Below are 21,889 nucleotides of genomic sequence, written 5' to 3' on the forward strand. Positions count from 1 at the left end.
GTCAACATTTCAGTAATTTCCTGATAACTTTTACCACACTTCACCCAAAATATTGATGTTGATGCGTTGCTCCGTGATTTCGTCAATTTCCATTTTCGATAAACAGTAAAAACAAGGACAACATAAACTAACATAACTGGTACCATACGCACAGCTCGACGATCCGCCAAGCACAGACACGGCTCCTCATTGGGTCTCAGGCAACTAGCCGCCGCTTGTGGGTGGGGCTATAGTCCACATCATGGCCGCCAAATTACGCCAATTCGCGCATCTATTGCAGTGACCACGTACTTGTTATAAGAGAAAAAAAGGACCGCAGATTAGGAGGTTGAAGAGTGAGAACATTCTGCGGACCAATCAACTAGCACCTGGCCCATTCACTTAACGTAAGTCGTGACTGCTTTCCTCTTTGAAAATAATGTTTTCCAGCTGAGTTTACGATCTCAAGCGAGTACTTTAACCATTTGCCACTGCATTTGTGTAATGCAGAGGAACATACAAATTCCCTTACGGTCTAAACATTTTCATATATTTTAGTATTGAGTCAATATTCACGAATTTTTTTTCGAAGTCATGTTTTGACATTGTTTCTTATGAGAGTTTCTCCCCCTTCCAAGAGCCCGGTTTATTCCTGTTTAAGGGAAGTTATGGATTGATTTTACTCATTTCGTATAAAGTGCACGAATATACGACATTTATAAACACAGTTCCTAATATTACACGCTAGCACTTTTCACGTTTCAATTGGATCAACTCTTTTCTTAAGACATTCCGCAGTGAAAACTCAAACACTATTCCTACATTCATTAGAATGGTAACATTTTAACAGTCTTTCGGCGCAGTATGCTACCACCCTCAAAGAACGTGTTCACAAGTTTGCCATCCCCGGAAAGAGTTTGGTTCACCGCGAAATATTCCTTAAGCGTGCGATACCAGGACCATCGCTCTAAGATGCATTTTCGTAACATCAGTCCACAGTACTAATCCGGCCCACGATACTTTAAAAGAAATTACCGACAACTGCGCACCATAGGCAAGCGGCCTAGACCCGCCTTCGTTGTCGAAGTCGATTCCGGATGTAGGGAGGGGGGTTGAGCTCGGTGTCACCCCCAACGTCCTCCGGCGCCCCCCGTGACCTCTAGTGAGCCACGATTCCACCTCCCGCGACGCGCACGCCTCGCGGCGGCCGGCGTCGGGACCACTCTCGAGCGAGTATCGTCTCGCACTCCGCCTCGCACTCCGGTCGCACCAAGCACCACGCACGCCGCCCCTGCCAGGGGCCAGCGAACTCCGGACGGGACTCGCAGCCCTCAGCCAGGTGAGCACGGCGACCGACCCTCCCCCCTCAATATAGTCGTCGCCGTCCCCGGTGCCCCATCGAGTTCTCCCATTCAGGCCGTGACCCCTCGGCTGGACGGGCGCCACCGGGGGCGCGGGGGAAGGTTAAGGTGAATTAAAAGCAGTTTTCACCCACCGCCGTTTTCAGGGTTCGCCGATCGCAAGCACTAGTTTCATCCCTCCCTCTCCTCGCCATTGGCGTCGGACGAGTGGCCTTCGGCCGAAGACCCCCGGGTGGGAACGAAGTGCCCCTCGGGTGAGTGACGCGACGACGAGGGGTGGGCCTTCCGTGGACGAGGGCCCATTCCTCGCGGCGCTCGGGAGTCCTGAGGTTGCCTCTTCGGGGTCTCCTTAGTCATGTTTTCAAAGCCACCGATGGCGTGTATCCCTTGCTTTCCTTAAGGTAATGATGCTTGCCTAATATGGTCATTAAGGTCTAATAACTTATGCGTAATTACCACTTTAAAGCATAGTATCGCATTGGCAGCACCCATGTTCAAACAATCCCCGCTTTTCAAAGCAACTTTTTGTTCCGTTATATTGTTGAATTTTCATTGACCCATTTAAATATTTTTATCCCGCTTAGTAATTGAAATAAACATTTTCAATAGGGAAGATTGATATCTTGATTTGTTTCCTTCTTTGACCGGGATATCGAGTTTTTATCCAGTCAGTAACTCAGCCGAAAAGGATGAACATATGCACATTCCAGCTCCGACGAAGATCTCCCAGAGGATCTAATTTCCTCGATGTGTCCTTTCTCTTGGCCGACTGTGCTCTGGGGACGCAATATACCTGTGCATCGTGCTTGCGCTGCTTCTGTTAGTGAAAAAGAGTCACATTTCACATCACTCTGACGATCTCTTCCGTACGCATCCGTGAATGTGCAAATACGCGCTTTCTCTATGGTGCTGAGGCAATTTTTGGGTTGTCAAACACGCCGTCGTAAAGCATACGAATCGAAAAAATGGGTGACTTTCGGATTAACATGGATCGTGATCGCTGCTGTGGTTATTTGCTTGTGACCTGAAGACGTCAGCAACATGGCTGGAGAACCTGTTGTCGCCACCATGACGCGGAGGAACGCGCGAAAGCCTTAACCATCGACGCTTTTGACGTTCTTCCGCCCTTGACTTCTTTGATACTATATCGCAATGAATCACTTGGGCCGTCGCGCTGAAACAAAAGTGATGGGTAGCGAGGGCGAAGAGAGGCGATGCGGGGGGTGAGGGTGCTCTACTCCAGAGGGAGGGGGAGGGGTGGGCGTGTCGGCGACCGCTGCACCGGGATGCTGGGACTGGCGCCTCGGATCAATACGGGGATGAGAAGCGGCGGGGGGAGCAGCGGCAGGGCACAAGACGTCACTCGGGAAAATGCTTCCCTTCGCTTTCGAAGGATATACTATACATAAGGAAAAAAACACAGGGTTTAGTGGGGAAGATGGAAGTATGCCGGATTCAAAGCAGTAAAAAAATCTCAATCACCGGCACTTGAACAACGGGTTCTTAGGTTTGCTTAGCCGATGATCTACCAATTAAGCTATTGAGGAAACTTAATCACCACTGAAATCCACGGCGGGTATGTGTCGTGCGTGCTGTGTGTGTATATATATTATTATTATTAGGTTAGCTAATGGTTAAGGTAGGTTTTTGGATGGACACAACTACCAAATAACTATTTGTGACTCCTAACAAAACACAAAATCCAGCATCCTACTCTATATCAGGTCCCTCCTCATCTCTGAGTACTTTCTTCCTCCCTTCATCCCGTCCAACATCCCTATCCTGTTCCTTCCCTTTCCTCGTTTGCCTAATATTCTCCCCTCTATTACAGTCTTCAACATCCCACTGCCGGTCAATACTTTTTTCCCCCTTCATCCACTTTTCCTGCCTCCATAAGATTTCGCCCAACAAACCCTTCTCTTCGCCCAACATACCAAGTACCTGTAGTTCCTCATTTGTTTTCTTTTCGGTCAATTTCACCTTCTCCATTCTTCTCCACACCCACATTTCAAAAGTCTACAGTCTACGTCTATCCTCCTGCTTCAGTGACCACGCTTCCGCGCCGTACATGGCTACGCTCCATATAAAAGTTTTTACGAGTCTTTTCTTAATATCGTTAGTCAATGTCCCTGTCATCAACTCCCTCCTCCTTGTGAAAGCCTCTTTGCCTAGAGCAATTCTTCTCCTTACGTCCCTACTACTTTGACCGTGTTGGTCCAAAACACTACCGAGATACATAAACTGTTCTACCTGCTCTAGTTTTTGCCCTCCTATTTTAATGTTTAGCTTAGCCTTTTTCTTTCTAAAAAATCGCATAACCTTTGTTTTATTAATATTGATTCTCATCCGATACCTGTCGCCCTGGATTTCCGATCCACTCAGCAATGCTTGCAGCCCCTTGGCTGACTGACAAACTAAAGCTTGGGCATCAGCAAACCTAACTGATTTTACGAATTCCCCGCCCACTTTCATTCCTACCTCGAGTTCTTCCCATGAATCTTTAATCATTTCCTCTACGTACAGGTTGAAAAGCACCGGTGGTAATGGGCAACCCTGCCTTACACCTCTTCCTAATACTCCCCATCCGGACAACCCGTTCCCCACTCGCACCTGAGCAGTCTGAGACATGTACAGGTTGCGGATTAGCCTCCTTTCACCCCATTCATACTCATTACTTTTTCCCAATTCACTCTATCTGACGCTTTTTCGAAATCTACGAAACAGGCAATTACCTCCGGGTTGCATTCTATATTCCTCTCGATTAATAACCTCATTACTGCAATGGCATCACGCGTACCTCTCCCCTTCCTAAACCCAAACTGATCATCCCATAAGTAATCATTCGCCCTACTCTCTATCCTTTTGTTTATGATCCTGAGAACAACATTAGCTGCGTGGGAAATCAAATTTATTGTCCAGTAGTCCTCACATAATGTAGCCTTTACCTTTTTCGGAATAGGAACTAAAAATTGATCTCACAAAGTCCTCCGGCCAGGTTGCCTCCTATTGAAATTAAATGAAATAATTGACTTTGTATTTCCACACACTTTATTTTAAAAACACGACCCAGGTTTCGACGTTGAACGTCATCATCAGGTGGTCCTCATAACCTCGCCCCTATGTGACTACCTCTTTAACGACGACGACTTGCCCTGCCGTTTATAGGCGGCTTTGTTTATCAGAGGTCGCCTAGTTGGGCTTATGCTCTGTGTCTCAGTATGTGGAAGCACGCTGGCTATATATACCTTCTGATCAAGGGAGGGGGGGTTGGTCAGAGAGGCAGGTTGGAGGGGTAAAAAGGTTACAATGTAGCTGGGAAGAAAAGAGAATTACATCTTTGACTTAGAAGAGTGGTAGGTCTAGGAGTGGGGAGTGGGAGGGATACAAAATTTCGTTGGCAAGATCATTTTTCCAACGGACACATTTCAAAATTTCTAACTGCTCCAAAGCATCGAGTCTTTGACTTTTATTTTCAAAATGAATAATTTTTGTCACAAAGTCACTTTTGCGGTCACTTTCGATGGGGTGCTTTGGAAAGGGGGATGTTATGTTCTTATTTTTAACACATGTTTGGTGTTCTTTAATTCTTTCTTTAAATTTCCGTCCTGTTCGCCCAATATACTTCGTGTTACATTCTGAGCACTTTATCTCATACACTCCACTCTCTCGTTTTTGGGGACTTTGTCTTTAGTGTGAGAGATCAGGTTCTTAAGGCATGAACCACTGTAAAAGTCGCATTTCATTTTTTCTTCAGGTAAATTTTTAATTACTTATTGAAAAATAATCCCCAGATAGAGTATTCCATTTGGCAGTGGGGTCTTTTAAATGTTCGGGGTTGTAAATGTGGCTTAAGGCTATTTTTGTAAGTTTATTTATTAGATCTTCCGAATAACCATTGCTTACTGCTAACGTTTTAATTACATTAAGTTCCCTTCTCATTTACAAAAGGTTCCTCCCGCATAGATACTACGAATCAGTCCATATAGAGTCTTCCTCCCACATATTCCTAAACATTTCAGAAGTTCTGCAGGCATGTTGTATACACCAACGGCCTTATTTAATTTCATCTCCCTCAGAGCCTTTTCTCTCTCATCGTCGAGTATTCCTGCACCTAAGCTATTTTCATATACGTCATGTTCCTTTTTTTAGTCTAAACTTATTGGCCTATGTTCTTTGCCATACAGTTCTTTTATATTTTGTCCCCTTCAAAGTAATCCCCCAGTAGTCCCCTTTAGATATTATACACCTGTGCCAACGTTTTTCCCAATCCATGAGGCACTTCAAAAAATCTTTTTTCTGATCTTGTTCGGCTCCTCCTTCGATGCAGTCTTCATCTCGTCAATCGTAGCTTAGCGTCGTCATATCATGGGCCTCTTCAGCTTCGGGAACAAGAAAAAGTCACTGGGGACCAGATCTTGGGAATACATTGGCTGCGGCATCATTGGTATGTTTTTTGGCCGAAAATTCGCGCACAAGCAACGATGTGTGAGCAGGGGTGTTGTCATGGTGCTAAAGCCAAATGTTTTTCTTCCACAAATCCGGGCGTTTGTTGCGGATTGCTTCGCGCAAATTGGGCATAACTTGCAGGAAGTATTCCTTATTTACCGTTCTACCCTGCGTCAAGAACTAATTATGCACCACGACCCTGCAATTGAAGCGAACTGTAAGCGGAACTTTCACATTTGACCGAACTTGGTGCGCTTTTTTCGGTGTTGGCTCGGGCTGCAGCTTCCATTAGTACGATTGAGCTTTAGTTTCGACGTCATAACCATAAATCTATGATACGTCACCAGTTATGACCCTTTGCAGCAAATTTGGGTCGTCGCGGACAGAGGCCAACACCTCATTAGCAATATTTTCATAGCGTTGCTGTTTTTGGTCGAAATTGAGCAATTTTGGTACGAATTTCGCGGCGACCCGTGTCATACCCAAAACATTGGTAAACATCGAATGGCACGTGCCAATCGATATGTTTAGGTCCTCAGCAACGTCTCTAACGGTGATTCGACGATTGGCCAATCCTATTTTCTTCACTTCATCAATATTTCGTTTGTTGTTGACGTGCTCGGGCGTCCGGCACGCTCTTCATCGTTCACATCCTCTCGGCCCTCTGACAATATTTTTACCTCCGATAAACGTTGCCTCGGGCCAAGGTAGCTTCTCCATATGCCATAGTCAATATTTAGAATGCGTTCGCGCACTTAATTTCGTTTTCCACACAAAATTTGATACAGATTCTTTGGTCCATTTTTTGGAACAGGCAAAAATCGAAGACAAGCCAAAACATGTCCCAGCAAAACAGATATCAACAATTAACTGACCATTCAAAATAGCCGAACTTTTCGGTATAAGTAAGAGACAGATGTACCAACATAACGCCCCAAAAAGTCGAAAATCAAATATACGTAACCTACGAAAATTCAAAATTCCCGATACTTTTTGAACAGACATAGTATTCCTTCTATCTCTCTTGGATCTTTTCTATGTCAACTATTATCTTCCCGACTTATCTCTTACTGTTATCACAGATCTTCCCTTCTTACTTCCCGAGAAAGATTTAACTTTGCTGTATAGCGCACCAATTTCACCCTTCCTCTCCAAACTTTCCATATCCTCGCACTGCATCTTCCACCATGCTTCCCTTGCCCTATTTGTTGCCCGCCTCAATTTATTGTTTAACTCTTTGTACTTCATTTTGCCTAACTCTGTGTTTACATTCTTCCATTCGTTCCATTTTCTTCTCTCATCCATCCTTCCATTCATCTCCTCCGTGATACACGGTTTCCTTGTCCTTTTCCCACTAACAGTTCTAATAGTTTCTTTTGCGGCTTTCGATGTTCCTTTCTTGATACATTCCCATTTTTCTTCGATAGTACTCAGCTTTTTACCGTCATCCATGATTTCCTCTACAGCCTGCTGATATACTTCTTCCTTTTTAATCTATTTAATGCTTCTACGTTCCATTTTCTAACCCGCCGCCCCTGTCCTATCTTTTTGAAACGGACTCTACATTTCATAACAACTAAATTGTGGTCAGAGTCCGCATCTGCTCCCGGGAAGCTTTGCGCATTGATCACACTCTTTCTGAATCTGTGCCTAATTAGAATATAATCTGAGACCTTTCTAGGTCACCTGGCGTTTGCCATGTATACCTACACCTTTTGTGGCGCATAAACCAAGTGTTGGTGATCATTAACCCCTGTCTTCAACAGAACTCAATTGCTTTCTCCCCGCGGTCATTCTTTGTACCTAAACTGTAGTCCCCCACCTCATCACCATCTCTTCCTTCGACTTATGTCGCATTCCAGTCCCCCATCACTATCAACTGTTTGACTGTTGGAACACACGGGATTATGTCCTCAAACCAAAAACAGAGACACACACAAATAGAAAAGAAACTCACGCGTATTCGAATTTTCGTTTGTATAAGCCACCGAGTTTCTTCCTTCCTTTCTTGAGAAAGATGGCTTGTACCACCAAAAAATCAAATACGTGTGAATTTCTTTTCTTTTTTGTGTGTTTGTGTGTTTTTGTCTTCATTCGCTAGTGCTACCTTCATATACATTATTAACATTCACATGAACATTGTACAGGTATGTTCTGTATCATCTTACGCGCGGGATGAGTATTGCGAATGGGAAGTTCGCCCCCCGTGCCGTTTGCTTCAAAATGCAGCTGAATCACGGAGCGAAGGAGGAAACGTGCTCAAACGTGCCCAGTGTGGTTCCAAGAAAGCTCAAAACGAACGAATTCTGCACAGAGGGCGGATGAAGGGCAAAGTGCCAAGATGTACTTCAACCGCCAAGGGACAGAATGATAATAGATTCACAATTCTCTAATTTCCTCGATTGTTTATTAGAAAGCCGCATTTCAAGCGGATGTGAATTCCGTGACATTCTAAATGGTATTTTCTTCAATTGATTACATGTTTCTCAGATTAAGCGTTAAGATCTGATCAGAATACTGCCAGGAGCGAACAACTCGATGGGATGGAACCAATTTTCATCATCGTGACACTTTCGGGGCGCGGGAAACATTGTTTTTTGAAAGCCTGCACATTTTAGTCATCTCCTGCAATTTGTGAAATAGCTATGCAAATTTACGCATATACCCCCGGCAACTTGGACATTCCCGCGGAATCGGCGCAACAAATGTTTTCGGCGCAGATTTTGAAACCGTCTTCTCTCAAGGGGATTTTTCTTCGACCTCGCTTACGTTTAAGTGAGCCCAAAAGGCCTTCGCTTTGCCTCTTGAGATGAACTAACTCATCATCAGCCTCTTCACCACCTAGCTAGCGCCTTCACATGACCTTCAAGGAAGTGCGTGCATCTGATAGTTAATCTACATACCCCTTAATCGCTCCGGGGTCCATTATACTGCCGAGGCATCGCAGTTGGTAGCGCGTAGGTTACACGAACACGTTCCGAGGGTTTTAGCATAGTTGGCAGCAAGAAAGAGCGCTGGTCATAAATTCGGGAGAATAAATAATATCCGACGGTTTTTGTCACTTTAGATCAGTCTTTGACTCTCACATTTCCAAGATAATAAAATAAATAATCACTTGAGTTAAAAATACTGATAATTCACGTGAAATTAAAGTCAATGAAATTTGTGTCTCGAAAAACAGTAAATATACTCACGTGAGTGAATCTAAAACTACGAGTGCCACTGTCAACAATGAATCTCCGCGAAACAGTTTTGTGAGCATCCAAAAAACCCTCAAACAAAAGGTGATAGACCAAATTAAAACTATAACATTGATTTGCTGTAGCATTAGGAACAAAAGATCGGATATTGAACATATCCTTGTTAGTACAAAGGCGGATATAGTAATTAAATGAAGAATACAATGTATATTTCCACTGTCCTTTATTCACGTACGACTAGTTTCAACGCTCAAGCGTCATCATCAGGTACCTGATGATGACGCTTGAGATACTGTGGTACCTGATGATGACGCTTGAGATACTGTGGTACCTGATGATGGCGCTTGAGATACTGTGGTACCTGATGATGGCGCTTGAGCGTTGAAACTAGTTGTACGTGAATAAAGGACAGTGGAAAGATACAATGTATTCTTAATTTAATTAAAATGAATTTCCTCAAAGTTGAGCCGGGAACAATTGCGGATATAGTAGTTGAAACGGAGAGTTGGCTCAAGGAAGATATAGCCAACAGTGAGGTTTTTTGAATACGGTTTCACGATTTACGGAAGGACTGGCCTAACAGATTGGAGGGGGGATTATTCATTGCTGTAAATTCACAATTCAGGAGCCCACGTTATGAATGCGACGACAATGACATGTGGCGCGCTTGGTGAAACATCAAGGGCTACAACAACAGAAGTTTTCGCGTTCTAATTTGACAGACCCCCAGATTCCAATCCAGTTGTTCTACATAATCTCGACGACCAAATATCTACGTACAAACGTAGCAACAGTACATTTATATAATCGCTGGTGATATTACTCTACCGTCAATTGATTGAGGCTCGTACTGCGTGGAAAAAGCTTCTAAACACAGATATTCATGCCAAGAACTCCGCCATATATTCGCTAAACACTCCTTAAAAGAATTTCTTAAATCACCAACACGGGGCCACAGCATACTTGATATCTTCGAGACTTCTACGCCCGAAATCATTATAAACATTGAAATAATGGACGGCATCAGCGACCTTAAAGCTATTTTTGTAGAAACAAAACCTAAATTCGTGAAATTAAACAAAGAAAAGATCAAATATACTAATTCAACAAGGCAAATATTTGCGGACTTCGAGAATATTTGAAAAAAATTACCAGAAATCAAGACAAAAGCCTTGACAACCGATATAGAGTACACTTGGAAATATTTCTTAAATAAATACGCGAAGGAATGAAGAAGTTCATTCCGTTCAAACTTAAAAACAACAGTAAGGAACATACATAGATGGTACAACGGGGAAAATAGATTTACTAATAATTGTAAATATCTAGGGGTCTACTTGACCAAGGGTGGATGGGGATTGGCAAGACTTAAAGAGGCACCAGTGACTAGGAAGGCTTTTAAAGTGCTGTTTCTCTGGGTGATGTGAACTTTGAAAGGAGGCAGCGCATCCACGAAGAAGAAAGCGTCCGAAGCACGTCTAATATTTGACTACGCAGTCATAACATAGGATTCATATGAGGACAATGGTCACAGTGAAAATTTGGAAAAAAAATACGGAGAAAGGAGGCGAGATGCGTAATGAACATGTGACGGAGAGTTTTCGTATCTAAGAGCTTGGGCAGCGGAGAGGAAAATAAGATGATTACGACTAGAATTCACACAATAATAAAGGAAGGAAGTGCTTGAAGTGAAATGAGTGAATAAACCACAGCCAAAGGAAAAAAATGACGAAACTTTAAGAACAAAAATGCAAAAAAAACATTTTAATATGATTCTCATTTCTAAACAGATCCATTGTGGAGTGAAACGAGTTCCTTGGATTTGAGACCTTTCCCTTAAGTTTTAATGTTTTTAAGAATAGATATAATACGGCCATTAGACACTATTAATACATTACTGAATATATAAAATTAGTATTTTTTCACACTGGAAACTTAATTATTCGACTACCAGTTTAATTCACCTGTTTAAAGTACCTGAGGATGACGCCTATGTGTCGAAACCAATACTAGTAAAATATAGTCTTTGGGTGAAAAAATACTAAGTTTATGTATTCAGTGATAATTAATTTTCACAAAGTAGTCTCCAACCAACGAATGCACTAATTACTTATTATTATTTCATGTGCCACTGGTCTTGCAAATCTTCAAAATTTTCATCAGAATCGGGCATTCGCCTGTCTTTTTCAGGATCTTACATTTAACTTCGTTCTTTATATTTCTTCATTCATTATGTTTGTACGTAATTTATGAACCAAGTTTATCATTGCAATGTTTTGCAAATCTAGCTCCGCTCTCTACGCTGAACGCGATCCCCTTCGGCAATTAATCCAACTTCTTGAGGATTCCATATAGTTGCAGAATATTCTAAATGAGGCCCAACCAGCGAAAGTTAACATTTCTCTTTCACCTTTTCACCATATTTACCCGGTACTCTTCTAATAAATCCTATTTTTTTTGTTATGTTGTCCACGTATGTATTTCACCCAGGAGAGGTCGTGAGTGAGGGTAACGCCCAAGTATTTAATCGAGTCTATACATACCATTACGGTGTTCCCGATGCAGTAGACATTTCGTATCGATTTGTCGCCTCGGCGAGAGATATGCGAACCTGTAACAGCTGAAATATGTAACGGCCTTAGTCATGTGGGAGATTCATCCACCTTCTGACCAAAATGCCAAGGTTTTCAGTCCATCTTCGAGCATGGGTGTTGTGCTTAACGCATTAAACATACGCAGCAATAGTCTTCCTCTGTGCGTTGACACTACTTGTGGAATTTTGGGTGTGCTTTTTATTTTGAATGGTGAAACAAATGATAAATCAACACTGTAACAGTAATCATTTCTCCGTCTTCTTTAGAGCGGGAACCCAAAGAAATATCGAAAACATATTTTCCATTGGAGGATCTTGTTCAGTATCGTATTATTTCATAAGCGGTAGTCCAGGGGTAAGGCGTTGGACTACTGACCGGAAGGCCTGGCTTCGATTCCAGGGCACACTCCTCTAGGCACCCTCAGCTCCACCCAAGCTGTGTGATGTTTCGGCAACAATAGCATTATGTGAAACCATAATCGGCACAGGGAAAGTAACTGGCCCCCCTTATTACCCTTCTAATTTGTGAATTTCACACGCAGTATAGGGCTTAGTACTGGGAGAACTCTACCATCACCACCTATCCTAATGACCTTCGGGTTGATTACCGCGTTCATGGTTTATTTACCCGTATTTATTTTATCGTCATATCAAAAAATCAAGATCAAAGGGACATCCATTGTTCTCGTACGTTTGGAGATTTTGAGCGAAATTTTAAAGATAAAAGGAAATATTTTTTCAAAAACTTCTGAACTAAAATGCAATGACCAATTTATTAAACGGAAGTCGTGATACTATTAGCGACGTGCATGTTTCAGATTCGATTATATTCTCCTTCTTTTTGTTTGTCGAGGCAAAATGTGCCTCAAAACCTCTCACCAGCTTCCAGTATGGTTTAATTGGTATCCGGATCGTGCCGTTCATTCCACTTCCTCCCTCGTTTCAACGACGCGGCCGCAGAAAGGCGATGGCCAGCGGCGTCGGAGCGGCGTCGGCGCGGCGTCTCTGCTTCGCGGTGGCGCTCTTCGTCGCCTCCGGCATACGCTCGCCCATGATGGCCGAGTCGCGGAACCCCACCTACTACAACATCGGAGGCGTCCTCAGCAACAACGACTCCGAGTTCCACTTCCAGGAGATCATCGCGGTGAGTTGGACGGGCGAGGGACACCCTGCTGCTTACTTGTGGCCGAGCCACTGCATACAAGTTAACGTAGCTGCGTATGTGTGTGGAGGTATGCGCTTGAATCGCTCAGATTTATTTATTTTTTATTTTAGTATCCTGCAAGCCACCGCTAGGGTGTGTGGCAGTAGTGAATACACACCAGACTAATTTTGACCCGAATATGACCCTACTGCAGTCTAACAATGTTATTCTGATTCCTTATTCGTTCGTGGGAAAAATGACATCACAAATCTATCTGTTCTATACTTAATCCCTCTCATTTTTATGGAGGACACCATATTAAAGGGTATCCAAACTGGTTAGGCAGCAAGAGGGCGCATATTTAGTCACCTATTTTCGGCCCCCGGATTTAGGATACAAAAAATGCATCCTTAATACGCCATATTGGGACCCCATAATTCCAAGCGCATGAAGCGTGGCAATCAGCGGAATAAAAATCGCCATGGTGGGTATGTATTACACATGGAGGTTACAATAACATTGTTTTTTTTAACAGTTCACTTATTATTGCTCAGGCATATGAATACTATCCGAACTAATAAATGAATTTCAAATTTAAAAAAATTATAATCTTTAAAGAGTAAACATAGCGATAAAAAAATAAATACCAAACAAGCCCCAAAAATTGCCAAAGTTATTACATTAAGAGAAAGAAATGGAGAATTTCAATAAAAAACTACCGGAATAATTGTCAAGTGAGCTCAGAATTTCACAAAAACAATGTCGTGGTTTTTGCAATCACACAATTTTTGCACAGTCCATCTCAAATGTCGAAATATTTACATGCGTAGTAGTATTAGTTTTAGGGGAGTCGATCGACGACTATTATCATTTGCGCCATTAGCGGTGGATGGGAAAGGATGAAGGGTGGAGAGAAACCTGGCGTCGGCATTAGCCTACTCTTTACGAAAGGCACCAAGGGGTCCGCAGCTTAACGTCCCATCCGACGGACGGCGAGGACACTTCAAGTTCTCTCCACAAAGTACCTCAAGTGGGGATCCGGATACCACTGAATGCCGTCTCCAGTACTCGAACCAGGGCCTTCTGGGTGGGAAGCCAGTACTTTAGCCACCACTCCAATCTGATCCCCATTTACATTCGGACATCATCTGTTAACTCCTCATTTTTGGCTACATACATAGATGGCAGTATTGCTGCGTAGGGTGTCCAAAAGCAAGCTGTTTTTCCATTATGCGCCTTACATTCAGCCACCCACCTCAAAGCATGCACCCCCTGGTGCCTAACCAGTTAGGCCAAGCCACGCCATTTAATCACGGTGGTGTATCGTACCTGACCATTTGGTCATCTCCGACATGTTTCTGACAGGGTTGGGTTTCATGTTATGAAAAGGTCACTATTCATCTTATTAATGCGGCTTAGATTGGACCAGTTCGGACGCAGCTAATTACAGTCGTCGCCCTCCATTTCTCGCCCACGTGTGTGTTTCATGGGAAAGTTTTCCGCATGCTCCGCCAGGGGGGACCCGGTCCCCGTGGCTCATCCTGCGCGCTTTTGCCACAATACTGTTGGTTCACAAAGCTCTCTGCGTTGGATTTCATGTTAATAACTAACTTTATAAGCAGGACTCTCTTTTGAACCCCGCTATATTTACTGCCCGGTGACTTTCCGCCAATGAGCAGTACCATCAGTACTCGCTGGGGTGTCGGAAAAGGCATTCTGGAATTCAAAGACTTTAGCCGATGTTGCAATATAGCTGTGGTTGAATCATATAAATGTATAGCGGTTAATGCTATTGCCTCGAATGACGCCGTAATTGGCGTGAGTAACCTAGAGGACACGGTGGATCGTTCTAATTTTTGGCAAAAGGGGGAGTGGGCATCCAAGGTGGCATGCGTATCACCGAAGCTTTCTTCGAACAACAACGAGCGTTGCTTTTCCGAAATTGGCAGTCGCTGGAAATCTTAAGTACGAAATGTCGTAACTATTTTCTTATGTGTTCTCGTTTGGAATCCGTTTTCTGTCAGAATTTGAAGTTTTTTCCGTAATGGATGCTTGGTTCCCACGACATCACCTTCAATATTTTCCACTGTGCTTTTTGGTGTTTAGAGTTTCCCGAGTTTTTGTGCATCCGTCCCTGCTGAAAAGAATATAGAAACAAATACAAATTAATGCTAAACAAAGTGTGCCATCACCAGCTCCTCCCTCCATTTTCGAGCATTCAGAGCATTGTCTCCTTATCGTCCGCAGCACTTGAACTTCGAGAGCCAGTATGTTCCTCGCGGTGTGACCTACTACGCCCGCGCCATCAGGATGGACCAGAATCCCATCCGGACGGCCCTGAACGTGTGCAAGTACCTCATAGCGCAAAGGGTGAGTGCATTTTCCGGAAAACGAAAAATTAGAGCGCATTTGTTTGCTGAGAACGTGTAACACATATCAATGTAAAAGAAAAAGTGTATAAGTGTCAACGACGGCTTTGGATAACCTCCCAAGGAACCTGATTTTTTGATTTTCAAAAACCAAAAAATTTTGATGGAGAAACTGAAAATCAGAAAGTTAAAAATTTAAACGATTAGAGCCGGTGCCGGGACAAAAATATAGATCACAGATTCCTCCTTGGATGCCTCATACAGAATCGCCTTCTCATTAATTACTGATAATCTGTTATTGCGTTCATGATGCGATTTGGCAATTTATTTCTCACTATCAATTGGCCATCAGGTTCCTTATGAATTTATTTGGAATTTCCACCAGGTTTTCCACCACTTCCGAAACATTTCAATTACTTTTATCACAGCTGGAAACATGAGCGCTGTGCATTTAGCATTTCCGTTTTCTCCTAGCGGGATCCAGTGCGCTCGTTTGGGTCACAGGGAATTATGAATTTTTGAAGCGTGTAATGCGTCTACATTGCAGACGTTACGCCGTGGGAGAAACGTACTCACGTGCTTTGTTGGAGTGTAGCTTCAAGCTCTAGATCTGAGGCGGTCGGTCTTTAAGGCGATGAAATTTTAAGAGAAATACGCGTCGCAGGAAGCGGCAAAATCTGTTGAGCCAGCCATTGATTGGGTGTCAAGTAGCAACTCCAAAATTCTTGGTTTTCAGGTGTACGCGGTAGTGGTGTCCCACCCTCAGACGGGCGATCTGTCGCCCGCGGCCGTCTCCTACACGAGCGGCTTCTACCACATCCCCGTCATCGGCATCTCCTCGAGGGACTCGGCCTTCTCCGACAAGGTGAGTGCCCTTCCCAACTGCAACGGCCTTGTGGTTCCCTCACGATTGTCAGCGCCTCTATAAACTCACCTGCCAATGATATACAGGTGCATTTTTGGACAATGGGTTAGTTTGCTTTAGAACCACTGGCTCTGTTAACAACAGAGCATTCGCGAAATGGCCTAGTTAAATAATAATAATATCCATTTATACCCTCCCCGGACTACATCTTTGACGTGGTGGAGGAGCTTGTGCGTTCCGATGACCCCTAGAGCTGTGCTAGCGGGAGTAATAATAATTGCTCCTATTAGGATCACCCATGCCAGATAGGTCGAAGGTTAGGAGCCAGACAAAAGGTAGTCCATGCAGCGTCTGACCCCAGTGGGGCGGCCAGTAAGTGATGGTGTCACGTTAAATACACTATAGAGGAAGGCAATGGGAAACCACCTCAATTATCATTCCCAAAATAAATATGAAAGTCAGTAAAGATTTTTTGAGTCCTGGCAACTACGGGGCTCGGCCCAATCGGCCGTGTGTCGTGCCCGGCAGCGGGGGAGGCAAAGCTTCCGTGGTCGTCATCCCACGAAACCCTTGCAAGGGAAAACCAGCAGCAGCAGGACAGAAGACGCAGGAGAAGAAGACCAAATTAGTTAGAATAGGAACATGGAATGTTAGGACAATGATGAGGACAGGGAAATTGGAGAATGTTAAGCGAGAGATGGAAAGGGGAAATATAGATACTTTAGGTCTATGCGAGGTGAGATGGAAAGATAGTGGGGATTACTGGAGTGATAAGTATAGAATAATATACAGCGGTGGGGACGAGAGCCAACGAGGGGTTGCCATAGTATTAAATGAAGAGGTAGGAAGAAGCGTAGTCAACATAGAGCAGGTAACGGATAGAATACTACTAGTAGAGATAAAAGCAGAACCGACGAACTTAGTTATTATTCAGGTATACATGCCACCGAGCAACCATAAGGAAGAAGAGGTCGATAGGATATACGATCAGTTAGAGGACATGATCGCGTGTGTTCCCGCAGGGAAACATTTGATAGTGATGGGGGATTGGAATACGACGGTAGGCGTAGGAAGAGATGGTGATGAGGTCGGGGAATACGGTGTAGGCACGAGGAATGACCGCGGGGAGAAAGCAGTTGAGTTCTGCAGGAGACAGGGGTTAGTCATCACCAACACCTTGTTTAGACACCACAAAAGACGCAGGTATATGTACATAAAAGATGCCAGGTGACTCAGAAATGTATCAACTAGATTATATCCTAGTGAGACACAGGTTAAGGAACAGTGTGATAAATCGCACAGTTTCCCGGGAGCGGATGTGGACTCTGACCACAATTTAGCTGTTATGAAATGTAGCGTCCGTTTCAAAAAGATAAGGCAGGGGCGGCGAGTTAGAAAATGGAATCTAGAAGCATTAAATGGTTTGAAAAGGAAGGAATACAAACAGGCGGTAGAGGAAATCATGGAGGATGGTAAAGAGCTAAGTACTATCGAAGAAAAATGGGAAAGTATAAAGGAAGGGTTGTCTAAAGCCGCCAAAGGCACTATTGGAAACGTTAACGCGAAAAGGACTAGGAAACCATGGATCACGGATGAGATGATTACGAAGATGGATGAGCGGAGAAAATGGAAGATTATAAATACAGAGTTAGGCAAAATGAAGTACAAAGAGTTAAACAATAAATTCAGGCGGGCAACAAATATAGCAAAAAAGCATGGTGGAAGACGCAGTGCGAGGATATGGAAAGTCTGCAGAGGAAGGGAGAAATCGGTGCACTGTAAAGCAAAGTTAAATTTTTATCGGGAAGTAAGTAAGGGAGATCTATGCTAACAGTTAGAGATAAGGCGGGTAAGGTAATAGTTGACACAGGAAAGATCCAAGAGAGATGGAAGGAGTATATAGAAGAACTGTATAACAAATGAGTATATTGCTGAAAATAGGAATAGATTGGAGGGAAAGGAGGCTAATACGCAACCTGTACATGTCTCAGACTGCTCAGGTGGGAGTGAAAAACGGGGTGTCCGGTTGGGCAGTGTTAGGAAGAGGTGTAAGGCAGGGTTGCCCATTACCACCGGTGCTGTTCAACCTGTATGTAGAGGAAATGATTAAAGATACATGGGAAGAACTGGAGGTAGGAGTGAAAGTGGGCGGGGTATTCGTAAAATCAGTTACGTTTGCTGATGACCAAGCTTTAGTTTGTCAGGCAGCCAAGGGGCTGCAAGCATTGCTGAGTGAATTGGAAATTCAGGGCGACAGATATCGGATGAGAATCAATATTAATAAAACAGAGGTTATGCGATTTTCTAGAAAGGAAAAGGCTAAGCTTAACATTAAAATAGGAGGTCATTAGCTAGAGCAGGTAGAACAGCTTACATATCTCGGTAGTGTTTTGGACCAACACGGTCAAAGTAGTAGGGACGTAAGGAGAAGAATTGCGCTAGGCAAAGAGGCTTTCACAAGGAGGAGGGAGTTGATGACGGGGACGTTGAGTAAGGATGTTAAGAAAAGACTCGTAAAGATTGGAGGCTTTTAAAATGTGGGTGTGGAGAAGAATGGAGAAGGTGAAATGGACCGAAAGGAAAATAAATGAGGAACTACTTGGTATGGTTGGCGAAGAGAGGGTTTTGTTGGGCGAAATCCTATGGAGGCAGGAAAAGTGGATGAAGGGGGTATTGACCGGCAGTGGGATGTTGAAGACTGTAATAGAGGGGAGAATATTAGGCAAACGAGGAAAGGGAAGGAACAGGATAGGGATGTTGGACAGGATGAAGGGAGGAAGTAAGTACTCAGGGATGAAGAGGGACCTGATGTAGAGTAGGATGATGGATTCTGTGTTTTGTTCAGAGTTATAAAATATTTATTTAGTAGCTGCGTCCATCCAAAAACCTATCTTAACTGGTAGATTACCAAATAATAAATAATAATAATCCATTTATAACCAGAAATATCAATATGAGTATTCGCTGTTTAAACTGCCCGAATCCAATTTGAAAATCAGGAATGTCGATCCTATGACAGATGACCGGTAATCACGTGTTTTCTGTCTAATGAATAGCATGGAGATGAACGCCCGGATGGGGGACACTAACAATGGAAATTTGATGGACGATTTATGAGGAGGCAGGGCATTTCGTTATTAAAATAATTATTCCTTTCTGAAGGAGAATATATGCAAAGGTTGAATGCAAAGAGTGATGCGATAAAATAAATATTACATTCATTAAGTGTGATACTATGGATTATTCACAGAAGATTAATGTGCAAGCAAAATAAACTGCTTCTGTGGACGGAGGAAATGAAACAACTTCGCCAAATCTACTTTGTGATTTTTATTATTAAAACGGAGGTATCGACACTGTCAGCATTGGGCACTGAAAGTAAAACTTCAAAACCTATGGCATATTAATAATAATGGCTAAGAGGATTTGAGTGTTTCTTCATTTCCTCCTTGGCGGATAGCTACCACAAAATAGGTCACTGAAGCCGTTTCCTTCGCCTGTGTGAAGATAACTTTGGGCTCAAGACGGAGAGGCTTGCTGCGTGGGCGGTATTGAGAAGAGTTTCGAGTCCGATGGTCGAGGACTTGACTAAAGGGTGTAATCTGTGATTGCCCGAGTTACACCATTATTTAAAAGAATCGGTACTTTTACCGAGATCTTAATGTCAGAAATGTACCCTCGTTGCTACCATTAAGTGTTTCGCTTTCGTTTTTCGATGGGTCTTTTTGTAGTTGCAGACAAGTGCCCTGAGAATAAGCCATCTTGTGCGCGTGGACCATGGCACTTGAGCGAATGCTGACGGCAACGCAACGTTCACCCTCGCGCTCGTTACAGAACATACACGTGTCGTTCCTGCGGACGGTGCCGCCGTATTCGCACCAGGCGGACGTGTGGGTGCAGCTGCTGCGGCACCTGGGCTACACCCGGGTGTTATTCGTCCACGGGTCCGACACGGACGGGCGCGCCCTGCTCGGCCGATTCCAGACGGCGTCGTCCCAGCTACCGCCGGGCGTCACGCTTCCCGGGCACCTCGGACCCCCCGCCGGCATCACCATCATCGGCGCCAAGGGGGGACCCGCCGCCGCCGCCTCCGGCCCCAGCGAGTCCTCCGCCTCCTCCATGGACGACCTCGACGCCAAAGTGCAGGCCCGTACTCCATACCCCTTTTTATCTCCTTTCGCGTCATTCTGTATTGTGTGTGTGTGTGTGAGTGTGTATCATAAATTCTATTCCGTATGTTTGTGTTCTTCATTGCTCGATAACACTTCCCTTATAGCTCTGCTTCACATGTCATAAGCATGAAAAATATAACACCAAAGGGAACTTTCATTTTCTTGTTGTTTTATTTTCATACGGTTTGGCACATTGAATTTAAAAAAAACATTGAATTTAAAAAAATTAGTTGTTATTGCTGTAGTTTTGAAATTTTAACAATTATTTTTATGAAAATACCTCTCCACTATTGAACAAGAAAATGAAAAACTAAACTAGTTCCCCGGCATTAGTATTCATTTTGATGAAATAATATCACTTGGTACACTTCTGCACTTTCTGTATTTAATCAACCATGGGTTTTGATACTGGATGCCATTTTCATGGTGTCAGGTAAGATAGCCCTCGCATGTTTATATAGTATGTATATGCGTGGGTGTAAAATACATCATTGATGATTGAATTGCTATAGTGACAGCAGGGATAAGGGCCTCAAAATGATCAATGTTAATAGCTTCACAGTGATCACTTTATGGTTTCATATTTCATTTTATATTCAATCGGGGGTGCATTTATTCTTTATGGTAGAATAAAATGTTTCTAAACAGGATTACTTGTTGAAATTATTTAACGGTCACTGGCAAAACCAGCCTCCAGTAAGGATGTAAGCAGGAAGGATGACCACAGAACATGCCTGCCATTCCATGCCCTGGCTTCCTCTATTATGAGATGCATAGCAATGCAAAGATGAAGTTTTCTCATACTTATTATTGCTGTAAATTCTATGGTAGCTATTTGTGATTATGTGTTTTGAATGTCATAGTTGGTTGAATATTTACTATCACTTATGTTAATCCTAACATTTTCTTGTATGGTGAAAGTGAGCGTATCAAATTTTGTTTGACTCCTTCCACACAACTCATTGTGAGATTTTAAGGTTTACATTTGCTGAAAATGAGGTGAATTATTAGGGAACACTTTTTCTTTTCCATATTGATTCTCTCATTGACAAGATAGGACAAACACCATCTTCATAAATGTTATTGGAATTGTTAAAGGGCACGTGCAAAAATAATGAAACATTCTATAAAATTTAAGTCAAATTTGCCTTTATCGTTAAAGTTGTAATTTTGTCAGAGTAAGCACTGTTTATTTTGTACCCTCATTTGTTTAATGCTAATGAATGCTGTCTTTTATTATAGTGTGTATCTGGCACTAATTCGTATATTTCCTTCATTAGAAAATGGTGTACAATGATTTAAAAATTTCTAGGTGGAGGCAGTGATAGAATTCGAGCCTGGACTAGAAAGTTTTACGGAACAGCTGACTGAAATGAAAACCGCTCAGGCTAGGGTGTACCTATTGTATGCTAGGTGAGTTGCATTGTATGCTATACTTTATTTCTATAATCATGGAATTCTGCCCAGAAGTGTGGTGAATGATCAATTGAGCATTATTTGACACAAATTTCTTTAGGTGTGCTTCATTTGAGTCAAATGTACACAATGATAAAATATCTAATATATTAGCCCTCCTTAATTCAAAGAATGTTCCAACTTTATTTTACAACAAAAGAGGACTATATCTATAATAATTTAACATTTACACTGCTGTTCCCTGGCATGGATATCATTTAAATAATAAGCACCATTAATGAGATAAAACGTTGTTGTGATGGAAGAGCTTGTATGTTCTGATGAACCCAATGGCTGTGTCAGAG

General features: G+C 43.0%; 1 protein-coding gene across 2 annotated transcripts in view; it reads left to right on the top strand.

Moving 5' to 3' along the window:
- Positions 1-1,235: 1,235 nt before the first annotated feature.
- Positions 1,236-21,889, top strand: part of LOC139688627 (glutamate [NMDA] receptor subunit 1-like) — a 59,418-nt gene continuing 38,764 nt past the window's right edge. For both annotated transcript variants that reach the window (XM_071586182.1, XM_071586183.1), the window contains exons 1-6: positions 1,236-1,318; positions 12,540-12,723; positions 14,971-15,093; positions 15,829-15,957; positions 19,792-20,103; positions 21,442-21,542. In XM_071586182.1, the coding sequence (XP_071442283.1) occupies positions 12,547-12,723; positions 14,971-15,093; positions 15,829-15,957; positions 19,792-20,103; positions 21,442-21,542 (842 nt within the window). In that variant the 5' untranslated portion in view covers positions 1,236-1,318; positions 12,540-12,546. The remainder of the gene's footprint in view (positions 1,319-12,539; positions 12,724-14,970; positions 15,094-15,828; positions 15,958-19,791; positions 20,104-21,441; positions 21,543-21,889) is intronic.

This window comes from Hetaerina americana, unplaced genomic scaffold (assembly GCF_022747635.1).
Source record: "Hetaerina americana unplaced genomic scaffold, ioHetAmer1.1.p SCAF_21, whole genome shotgun sequence".
Classification (NCBI taxonomy): Eukaryota; Metazoa; Arthropoda; class Insecta; order Odonata; family Calopterygidae; genus Hetaerina; species Hetaerina americana.